This window comes from Branchiostoma belcheri, unplaced genomic scaffold, assembly GCF_001625305.1.
Source record: "Branchiostoma belcheri isolate BF01 breed outbred unplaced genomic scaffold, Haploidv18h27 scaffold13, whole genome shotgun sequence".
In the NCBI taxonomy this organism is placed as follows: domain Eukaryota; kingdom Metazoa; phylum Chordata; class Leptocardii; order Amphioxiformes; family Branchiostomatidae; genus Branchiostoma; species Branchiostoma belcheri.
In genome coordinates, this window is record NW_017802713.1 from 490,371 (window position 1) to 501,378 (window position 11,008).

The 11,008-nt window shown below is 41.3% G+C and overlaps 3 protein-coding genes across 3 annotated transcripts; all 3 read right to left on the reverse strand.

Annotated features, from left to right (window-relative positions):
* Nucleotides 1–676: 676 nt before the first annotated feature.
* LOC109463970 (transmembrane protein 19-like) lies at nucleotides 677–5,906 on the reverse strand. Its single transcript, XM_019760891.1, has 7 exons — nucleotides 5,555–5,906; nucleotides 4,985–5,098; nucleotides 4,438–4,575; nucleotides 3,945–4,059; nucleotides 2,835–2,971; nucleotides 2,217–2,426; nucleotides 677–1,781 (listed from the first exon to the last, which is right to left on the reverse strand). Exons 1-7 carry the CDS (start codon nucleotides 5,763–5,765, stop codon nucleotides 1,621–1,623), a joined length of 1,086 nt encoding a protein of 361 aa, XP_019616450.1. The 5' UTR covers nucleotides 5,766–5,906; the 3' UTR covers nucleotides 677–1,620.
* A 1,404-nt stretch (nucleotides 5,907–7,310) lies between these two features.
* LOC109463938 lies at nucleotides 7,311–8,817 on the reverse strand. The gene is made up of 2 exons (XM_019760836.1): nucleotides 7,857–8,817; nucleotides 7,311–7,815 (listed from the first exon to the last, which is right to left on the reverse strand). Exon 1 carries the CDS (start codon nucleotides 8,475–8,477, stop codon nucleotides 7,860–7,862), a length of 618 nt encoding a protein of 205 aa, XP_019616395.1. The 5' UTR covers nucleotides 8,478–8,817; the 3' UTR covers nucleotides 7,311–7,815; nucleotides 7,857–7,859.
* Nucleotides 8,818–8,978: 161 nt separating this feature from the next.
* LOC109463937 lies at nucleotides 8,979–10,998 on the reverse strand. The gene has a single exon (XM_019760835.1). It carries the CDS (start codon nucleotides 10,763–10,765, stop codon nucleotides 10,037–10,039), a length of 729 nt encoding a protein of 242 aa, XP_019616394.1. The 5' UTR covers nucleotides 10,766–10,998; the 3' UTR covers nucleotides 8,979–10,036.
* Between the last annotated feature and the right edge of the window lie 10 nt (nucleotides 10,999–11,008).

Consider the following 11,008-nt stretch of genomic DNA (forward strand, 5'->3'; position numbering starts at 1 on the left):
CATCAATATGTGTAGTCCCTTTCTTATTCAGTTTTAGCAGGGCTAGAGCAGGCTCATAGGTCTGGGAGCTTTAGATTTAAAAGCGTAAACATATAGTATACATAGTGGCATATAATATTAACATTGTAATAGGTGAAATTTTACTACTCAAGGCCTGTTTTAGTTCAAGTAGATCTTTCATACCTGTTTTGTGGGATCTGTAAAAGGGGCTTTAAGAGAAATTTCTCTGACTATTCAATTAGAAGTTCAATTTTTACCATGTCAAAGGCTGTCTGTCACACCAAGAAGGTTATTTAATCTCCTTGGTCACATGTACCGGTATGTTATAGTTTAATATCCACAGTTCTGATCATCAGGCCACTGTTTGTTATCAATCCAGTTCTGGTCTCATGTACTGTATTCAGACATCTTGAAGATGTTATTTACTTATCTTGAACTTGTCATGGCATTTGCAACCTTGTTGACGAAAAAATTTTCACGCACTTGTTACTCAATGGAAAATGTGAGAAAGGCATTTTATCTGTAAATATTTGCAATATTTCAGGATATCACTATCTGAGGATATTGTTATATTGTCAAATTTTCAGGCATGTAAATGGGGTACATTGTTTATGAAAAGTGAACGTAGAATATATTATCAGTTATAACAGTGAAAGGAATAAATGACATTGTTGCATTTTACAGTTGGTTTTGTATATTCTGTATCAAAGAAACATGACATTGTCTATCTAGTTATCTTGGGAAAAGGATCATCACTTGCTTTATGTAACATGGCAAAAATAAACAGTGAACAAATGTTATATCAGCCTCTCTGTCTGTCTATACTGGTACAGTACTTGACCAGACAACAGACTTCACCCCCTTACCCAATACTTCTTTACTAGTCGTTCCTATGATTCAGTGGAACTAGTACCTCCACAGCTTCCTAGCAGCAATGTCCCCATCACTGAGACACAAAACCCATGGTGTACAATATTGCATGATTGTGAAAAATAATGTATCACTGCAAAATAAATATACAGTCTTGTACAAAAAAATGAAGATACTAGAAGTACATCATGATGATACCTTATAGTGCATACTGTAAAAGGACTTTTGAAATACGTGTATCAAAATAAATCAACCTCCAAATTGCTCATAATTTGACGTCAACAGTGGTATGAAGTCTTTCTAATAGTTACTGTAGTTTTTCATTTATACATTCATTGGAAGTTGTTGTTACATTCGCCTTGTTTGGAATGTTTTCTGGTACAGGATGTTTACTTTGAGGCTTTAATATGGTAAAGTTGAGTCTACCACAGGATACCTGCCTCTATTTTCATTTTTCTACTACATTACCTTTCCACAGTACAGTATGTCACAGAGAACTTAGAAATTAATTAGGTGTGGCCTAGCATGACAGTTCATCTGAGTTGGTAAATTACATAATGTGAACTAAACTGTTCTCCAACTGAATAAATTTACCAACTGAATCCTGTCTTCATTTTCCTTTCTAACCCTGAAGACACGTGTGACACGTGCACTGGGTCAAATTGGTTGAAAAAATCCAGTGAGTAAATTTCTGAGTTGGAGAAGAGTTCAATTCTCATTGTAGATGTGGCCTAGTCTAGAAGTTAAGATCTAGTATGGCCAGAGCTGGTATCCCAGGCGCGGCATTGTGAGGCTGATGATGACACATGTCACCAGGTTGACTCCGTGGTTGTCCAGCAGGGGCAGCCCACTGATGTGCTTGGTTGTAGGGGACGGATACTGGACAACCTTCTTCTGTTCATCACAAAAACCTTGGAGAGCAAAGAGGCATGGAAGAGGTGAAATTACCTCAAATTTTCCTTTAATACTTAATAAAGGGCAAAGCACTGGAAAGTTACAATGCAAACAATAATGACAAGGTTAACACAATAAGATTACACAGTTCCAAATTCTTTATACATTTGCTATGAACTAAAGATTCAAACCTACTACAGCTCCCTACACCACACTGTGGCTCTCTTTGGAAGTACAGTGGCCTTTTGGCACTAAATTTGTATTGGTTACAGGGCTTAAGATAGCAGGGAGAAGGTTAATTTGCATCTGTGTAATGTGTCCTTACATCTATACATGTTAAAATCACGTGCCTGCAATATACTACACAAAAATATTTACCAGGCAACAATACTTCAATCATAGTTTTGCAAGTAATAAATACCCTTTCCAGAATACTAAAGCAATTAGCTTACCGGAATATTGCAGTGTGGCCCCAAGAAAGGAGTCCAAGAGTGATCCCAGCAGCCCTGAGGCTCCAGCATACAGAACCATGGGCCACTGGTACACACTGTCAGACAATGGCTCATTGGCTAACAGCATGGTGATGTAATAAGCCACGCCCACTGCCACGCCCCCCATCAGGCTACAGGCTAGCCCAACTCCCGTCACTCCACCATTGGTACCTGTACAAGCAACAGGGTAGCATTGTTACTTTGAACTCTAGTATTACACACTAAACTAACACTCTTAATCGAGAAATCACTTGTTTTCATGATGGTATCTGTATCTCTGTATAGTCGGTATAACACTTCTATGATATTTCTTGGAAAACACCTCAATCCTTAGTTGATAACTCAGATACTAGTATGTGATTTCTTTTTCAAGCTGGTGATACTTACTAGTTGGTACATCTACCAGTTTATTAGTCATTTTGTACATCATGCATAGTCTGGACATTCATTGTCAGAGATACTAGGTTTCCTTTAATTTCCGTGAAACTAGCACTCTTTTCATAGTTGCTCGTACAGAGTCTCACGGCTTGATTCTGTTACTACAAGACAAGGCCTGCAAGTTTTTCTAGTAATGCCAACCTTTTGGTACAGGCTTCCATGTGGTGATGAGTTTAGGCTCTCCTCCCAACACTGTCCCCAGTTCTGATGACAGGGTGTCGCCACAACTACTGGCCAAACCTGCTACAACAGCCAGCACCAGCCAACACGTGTTATATCTGGGCATATAACAAGCAAAATAAAAATGTTAAAGAGAAGAGAAAAACAACCAGCTTATGATCCATGTAACATTTGTGTCCCCTTTCACTGTACATAGACAAACATTTATACTGAGTGCACTTTATGCGGGGTTGATTTTGCAATAGGAGAGAAGAGGTTTTCATGTTGTTTTTGAAGTTTGTGGTTGAAATGATTCTGTAGTACAGTAGAAGTATAAAATACATATTTGCAGGGTTAATTCTTGTAATTTACAGTAAGAGGTAACTGAAAAAAACAATACAAATTTAAAAGAAACACAAAAAATTAAACCATCATGAAGTTTCTTTTATTGGCAGAAATCCATTTAATAATTAAGAGTTAAACTATAAAAAAAGGATGTTTGAAGATCTGACCTGGTACATCCTCCTTCGCAGGGCTAAAATCCTCCGGTTCCCTTCCGGTTTTAGCCCTGCTATTTACCGCTGACAGTTTGACTTTTGGTGACGTCACTTATAAATAATTCATGAGCTTGCCTTATTTGGCACAAACCAATCAGATGTCGGGGGGCTTGCCCTAACTCTGTCTCGGCTTTGGCCAGGGCTTTGGCCGCTGCTGGGAAGCCCATATAGCACAGGCTCTTCCCTCCTCCTGTCCGCACACTCAGAAAAACGTCTCTGCCATCAAGCAGCGCCCGTAGCGTCGACTGCTGATGCTCACGAAGCCGCTCGACTCCAAATAAATCTTGCACGGCTCGCACGAAACTTCTAGTATCTGTAATAGCCGCCATCTTGGCCTGTCCCAACATGTAACCTGATTGGCTAATAGGTTCCCAGCGACCTTTGCGGTTTTTGCGCAAAGCTCGGTGCGCAAATTCTCTGATTGGCTGACAGCAGTTTGGCGGTGACGTCACCAGAAGTCAAACTGTCAGCGGTAAATAGCAGGGCTAAAACCGGAAGGGAACCGGAGGATTTTAGCCCTGCGAAGGAGGATGACCTGGTATTGAAGTCAATGACAGTCTCTCCTGGGTGGAACTCTATCATGTACAGAATAGCCAGCTCTGTAGCAACACCTCCATTACACAGCACCTGGATCCAGTTTCTCTGGCCACCTGCAACACAAACAGGTGCACAGCTGAAATACACAGCTGAGAGGACCATTTAAAGTTTAGACATACAGCTGCCCCCTCAACATAATCTCTTAAGCATTTATCTTGTGTTTAGTCCCCAGTATCTTCTATAAATGTTGGCTGTACAAAGAATAATGTGTTTTTAACCTTTGGCACACTGACATAGCCAGCTGGCTACCAATGCTCTATTGGCTATGGAGTTTGGCAGCATGGAGAAGGTTAAGCACACATTGCTCAATACCAATGAATAATACCAAAATCTTTTTGGTATACATGTGCCATTTAAAGATTTTTGAAATCATTGTATGAATGCATTGTGTTAATTTGTGTATTACTCTAAAATACACAACATACTAGTACCTTCTTTGAAGTCCTCTTCTAAAGCCCTTTTCTTCTCGGCCTTGTACTTGGTTGCCCATGACGATATCCCAAAGAAGGCCAGCAGACAGGAGAAGAAGCACAGGTTGCTGACAGTCAGGATAAAGCCTACTACAAATCCTGCAAGGGCAGAAAATCAAAGTATGAGTCTGTATCATTAAACAAGCATATTATATAAACTCCCTCAATATATTTACCATTAATCTGAATCAAGTCAAGTCAGCCAAAGCCCATCTCAAAAGCCCTTGGGCAACTCATCTTTGTACAATCATTTGTGACAGCAGGGAGTTACTGAGTAGTCCAGTATTGGTGGTGTTTCACTCGAATGCTCTTTCCCAAATGCTAAGTGCTTTAAAAAAAGGCAGAGACAACAGTATGTGTGTACCATAATGATAATAATGTAAAAGTCCTTGCTATGACTTGGCCGGGATCAAACTCACCACCTATCAAATGCAAGGCAAACACTCTACTGCATGATTGGCTATGGCACCAGCTATTCAGTTGGTACATTCATACATTTGAGACCTACCAGAGAGTGCACCACTCATGTCCAGACTTTTCTTCTTTAGACCTTTGACAGTGATGAACAGAGGTGCAAGAATAGCAAACAGCAGCCTCCATGGAGAGATGGGATACAGTGTGCCTGGAACACAATACAGCAGACATTCATTATATTCGCAATATATAGCAATATATAGCTTTAATATTACATGTTCTTACTCTCTCTCTCTCTCTCCCTCCCCCTTTCTCTCCCTTTCCCCCTCTCTCCCTGTGTTATACTGGCATACAAATCCTCAGTACTGTACTCAATGGTGCACTTGAGTTCTGTGTGTGGGGGTGAAGTCTGCCAGCTTGGTTAAAATGAAAAATGCGATGGTGACACTTAAGTATCTCCGCCCGTGTTGTCGATAACTAAACGTCACAGGCATATACATTGTACTAGTAGTAAGAAAATATCGAAAGTGAAACAAAATAGAGGAAGTGTGGTAAAACCGCCCCCCTCCCCCACTTGGAGTTTTATAAATTTAAAAAAATTATGACACTCATACGACAGCATAAACGTTAAAATCTAAGGGATGTGGACAGCAAAACAACCTACCGTCATACGCAGTGTTCATGAAGAGTGACACCACCCATATGGACAGGGACAGGGGGATGACCAAACTCAGGACCAGGATGAACAACATGGCGAAAACCTCGTCCGACAAACCGGGTCGCGGTTTGACCCCTATCCCCTGGTTATCGACCGCTCTCCCGCCTGCCATAGGCCGTCTTCTGGCGTCCTCAACATGTGAAGAAGCATCCCTCATGCTCTAACAACGGTATAGCCGAAGTAGTATGACTCCAGGACACCCATACGTGACCGCACATACGCTGTTAACTATTTCATTTGCACAGCGACATGTAGTACAGGCTGTGATACCGCACACGAGCCGGGTAATTAATTATGTAACCTTTGACATTTAGCGCGGGAAATGCAAAAGCTGACCATGCTGGCTTATAGGGACCACCAATTTGACGCAAATATTAACTTGATTATGCAAATTAGCTGCTAATTTGCATAATTATCATGTGCTAAGCATCATTTCAGCCACCTACATACCAAATTGCTGAATTTTAGGGACCACCAAAAATTATTTAATTATAGGGACCACCCAAAATTGCTGAATTTTAGGGACCACCAAAAATTGCTGAATTTTAGGGACCACCCAAAATTGCAGGGACCACCAATTCAACACAAATATCCATTTTATTATGCAAATTAGCTGCTAATTTGCATAATTACTTTACTTACATATGCATAACCATAGTATGTAGCCTGGTATCCACCCATTTAACTCCAATCTGTTCATTTGATTTCTTCTCAAACATATAGGTATTCGACAAGCTTTGTGTTTTTCACCTATTAAACAGCTAATGTTATGACCAAAACACAGAATTGAACAAGGAGAAGTCGTAGACATCGTCCCTCCATGAAATAGCTTGTTATTTTGTAATCTTTTGGTGTATTTTAATAGAGATATTATGAGTCAAACTTTGTTTTTATCAGCAGAATGATAGATGTCTATAGATGTCTATCCTTTAAGAATTTTGTTGTGGCACTTCGTATTGTCATGTTGTCAAGCTGTCATGTGCAGGTGTTTAGTGTCTTGTTACCATGGTTTGTTTGAGGTCAATGACCTCTCAAGCACAACATATTAACAAACCACAGATGACCCAGTTCCCTGCTGAATGACCGATTAAAGATAAGATATATTTCCTGCAGACATGGTCTAGAGGTAAAAATAGATTGGCCTGACCTGCCAGCTGGAGGTATAAACAAAAACACTCTGTACCAATTTGGGGTCAAACAGACCATCCTATTATGAAATAGGGGTGAAAATGTGAAAATCCTTTTAAATAAGCAATGCAAATCTACGACAACCTGCTAATGCACGCTAAAACGCAAAGACAGTCAGCGTCTACCCACATACCAAAAATGATCGCCAACCATCCACCGGGTTCTGAGATCATTCAACGCAAACAATCTGACATTGAGATAGCAATTTCGGTTCAAAGCAAACAGCTAGGGGGCCCAAATTTACATCAGTAAACCATTGTAACCACAACTACATGCTACCTTAGCATCGCACACACAGACCATAACGTGCCAACAATAGAATAAAAAAATTAAACTGCAGTACCAAGGTCAATCACCAGGTGCTCAAAGTCAACCTACACAATCTCCAAGGCCCCATCCATCAATCTGCCAAATATCATACAGTTCCTTCTCACCGATCTTCAGATATCAGACCAAACATGAAACGGAGTAAAAACAATACCCCCCATTTACATGGAGGGTAAAAACAGTGTGATCAAGACTGTGAAACAAAAGTTTATTGGAACAAACTTGATGTATCATTACGGATGATATCATGCTAGAAAGTACATGTGATGCTGTTCCTATAGCTATAGTCTACATGTAATGTCTAACAGTAACTTACTACAGCTAACTATGTAAGTAGACTAGTGGTGAGGTTGTAGCAATACTGAACAACTGAACTTTTGTTCAAAGACATAATTCTACACTATATACATGTACTAAGTAATGTCTTTGGTTAGTTATATAGAATACATGAGCAACTGCTGGCAACTAACACTTCTATATCTATTGTGCACTGAAATAGCTGCAGTTGCAACTTAAAAATACAGCTGATGTTGGGCAACGTAACAGTTACATGTACGTACTAATAGTACATGTAGTAACAGGTGGTAGATTAATTCAGAATGGAATTGAACCTTCTTGGCTTATGAAGCATAACCTACACCGGTGTGCAATAACATAGATAGTACATAATGTGATGGAATGAGCCTCAGATATTGTCAAAAACATATTGCCAAAGTCCCTTGAATTCTCCAGTTGGCTACGGGAATGCTTCGTTGATCGCCTGCACGACACATGAAGGAATGGCGCTTCCTACACATTTCTCGTTCATGTTGTGGAGAAAATACGAGCAATTACTGTACGCCTGGAGCCAATAGGCTCCGTTGTCGATTTCTGGGGCTTCATAATCATCATCGTCATCATCATCATCGTAACTATCATCTTCTTTTAGCTCTTCTTCCAACGCCTTCTTCTGGACCATGAATATTTTCAACAAGTCCTTGTCGAGGACGAGCTGTTTGAATCGGTCGTGTTCTGTCAGACACAGGATGTCGTTTCCCACCCCCTTCTGCTCAGCTTCCACCAAGTCGTGGCAACACACGCTCTCGTGTACAGTCGTCATCTGTCGGCATTTCCCGCCACACCGACACCACACGAAGTGCTTCAGCCTCCACTTGGCGGTCTTTTCATCGAGCTGGTCCCACTCTCGGATGGTGACGGCCGCGATGGTCTCCGGTTCGGCCGGCGGGGAGAGACAAGCATCGTCACCACTGCCCCCCTCCCCACTCTCTCCTGAGTCTGGAAGGTACGGCTCGAAGTTGTAAGGGATAATGTTGTTGGGGTCAAAGTTCTTCTTAAAATACTCCCAGCTCTCCATGACGTTCTACTTTTGCCCAGAAGTGGCTACAGAAGACCCTAAACACGCAAGTGTGCTGACTTCCCGGCCTTTCTTCTCAATCCAAGGACAGTCTAAACGTCGACGTCGTGCTGGCGTGCGCGAGTTGGGTGCAGATCCTGAAGTAGTCGCTAGATGGCAGTGTCGCACGGTAAACAAAACCACTCAAAAAGAGTAGGGTAGAGTAAAGACTGCTGCCTTTCTTGGGAGGAGGAAAACGATGTCTTGTCGCTCTTGATTTTTGGTCTTCTCCTTCTGTTAGCGACGTTTTCCTCCCCGCCTTTTTACTTCTTTTTGTGGTGTGCACAAAGTGATCAGGCATCAAGTAATGATGTCATTCAAGTATCATTGCAAGGAGATTACGTTGTGTATGCATGTGTATGTGGATCATAAGGCTACATCAAGTTGATATAATGGATCACATGTAAGCTGACATTTTCCAAGAAGATAAAAGCACTTTTTCTTTCCTTTTCAGATCCTAAAGTGTTTGGGCCCAGGCAAGGAGGACCTTGGCTCGGTGTGCATGACAAGGCTCTTTCTTCCCCCTCACTAAATGATCAAAAGATCTATAAATGAAAATCTTACATTAGATAGACATAACCATATTGGTATGTACCCTGGTATCCTTTGCTTCTCAAACATACAGGTATTGACAAGCTTCGTGATTTTCGCCTAACAGATAATGCTATGACCTGTATGTTCATGTAAAACAGTGTGATCAAGACTGGGAAACAGAACTTTATTTGAACAAACCTAATGTATCATTAAGGATAATACAATTCTAGAAAGTACTTATTCATTACAGCAGATCAAGCATTGTTTGATCAACAGAATGAACACTAACACAGATCAGCTTTCCTTGTAGTCACCAGCAACATTTTCACATTACATCACATCACAAAGTGCATATGATAACTGCAAGAATGACTTCTGACCATTGGCATACAATAAGATACAATAAGACTTGCTACTAGCAATTCTATGAACAATTGAACATGTCACAAGCACAAAAATGCTAAATAGCAACTGTATGAACAATTGAATATCTAACAAGAACAAAATGTTAGCATGTGATGCTGTTTCTATAGTTTACATGCTATCTATAATGCTTTGTATACAGCTATACAAGGTGGTGAAGTTATACTACTGAACAATTCAATAAAACATTTGTTCAAGGTCATTATTCTAAATGCAATGTCTGCAATATAAAACTCAAGAGCAACTAATGGTAACTGACACTTCTACATCTACTGACATACATACATGTATAAACTGAATGATTGTACATAGTTGTAGATCTGCAAAATACAGCAGACATTGGGCAATGTATCAGGGTGGCTAAAGCAATTACTTACTAGTAACTACATGTATATGACAATGTTATGAATCATAAAGCTACACTGTCTCCCAACTCTCCCTATTTAAATGCCATGGGCTACAGAAACTATGGAGGATGGCACCCAGGCTCTTCAATATATAACAATGATTGACAAAGTTTGTACATAATGTGGAATGGAATTAGTCTCAGAAACAAATAGCTTCTATAAACATCCTTCATCCTCAAAAGGTGACTTGAAGTCTCCACTCGGATCTGGGTACATTTTATTGATTGCCTGCACGACACATGAAGGAATGACTCTTCGTACACATTCCTCAGGATCCAAGTCCAACTGGAGAAAAATGCAGCACTGGCTGTAGGCCTGGAGCCTGTAGGCTCTGTTGTTTATTTCTGGTGCTTCTGCTCCGAGGGCTTCGTCATCATCATCATCATCATCATTATTACCAACATCATCATAGTCATCATCATCATCGTAACCATCATCATCTTCTCTTTGATGTTCCGCCCCCTCTAACTTTGCAACCATTGCACATTCCAACACGTCCTTATTGAGGACGACGACTTTGAATCCGGCGTGTTCTGTCAGACAAAGGATGTCCTGGCCCTCCCTTCTCTGCTCAGCTTCCACCAAGTCGTGACAACACACGCTCTCGTGTACGGTCTTCATCTGTCGGCATTTCCCGCCACACCGACACCACACGAAGTGCTTCAGTCTCCACTTGGCGGTCTCCTCGTCGGCCTGGTCCCACTCTCGGATGGTGACGGCCGCGATAGTCTCCGGTTCAGCCGACGGGGAGATAGAAGCCACAGCTCCCGCAGTGTTGTCACCTGCACCACTGCCCCCCTCCCCACTCTCTCCTCTCGAGTCCGAGTACCTTGGCTCGAAGTTGTAAGGAACAATGTTGTTAGCGTCAAACTCCCAGCGCTCCATAACGTTCTTCTTTGCCTAGACGTGACTTCAGCAGACCCTAAACACGTACGTGTGTTGAATTTCCAGGTGTTTCTGATCCTTTTCTCACTGTAAACGTCGTGGCGTGCGCGTGTATGAGATGACGTGCAGTTTCATAAAGAAGTCGCTAGATGGCAGTGTCGCACGGTAAACAAAACTACTCTCAGTCTGCTGACCCCATCTGGCCCTTATTCTGTGTAAGGCGAATGTGGTTTCTTGCCGCTC

What these genes read in the sequence shown, in the direction of transcription:
- LOC109463938 (XM_019760836.1), bottom strand. Translation starts at nt 8,477, where the DNA reads ATGGAGAGCTGGGAGTATTTTAAGAAGAACTTTGACCCCAACAACATT.
- LOC109463970 (XM_019760891.1), bottom strand. Translation starts at nt 5,765, where the DNA reads ATGAGGGATGCTTCTTCACATGTTGAGGACGCCAGAAGACGGCCTATG. An exon ending in CATGAACACTGCGTATGACG is followed by an intron (nt 5,099 to 5,554) that starts GTAGGTTGTTTT and finishes ATTGTGTTCCAG; the next exon opens with GCACACTGTATCCCATCTCT. An exon ending in GTCATTGACTTCAATACCAG is followed by an intron (nt 2,972 to 3,944) that starts GTCATCCTCCTT and finishes TTATATGCCCAG; the next exon opens with ATATAACACGTGTTGGCTGG.
- LOC109463937 (XM_019760835.1), bottom strand. Translation starts at nt 10,765, where the DNA reads ATGGAGCGCTGGGAGTTTGACGCTAACAACATTGTTCCTTACAACTTC.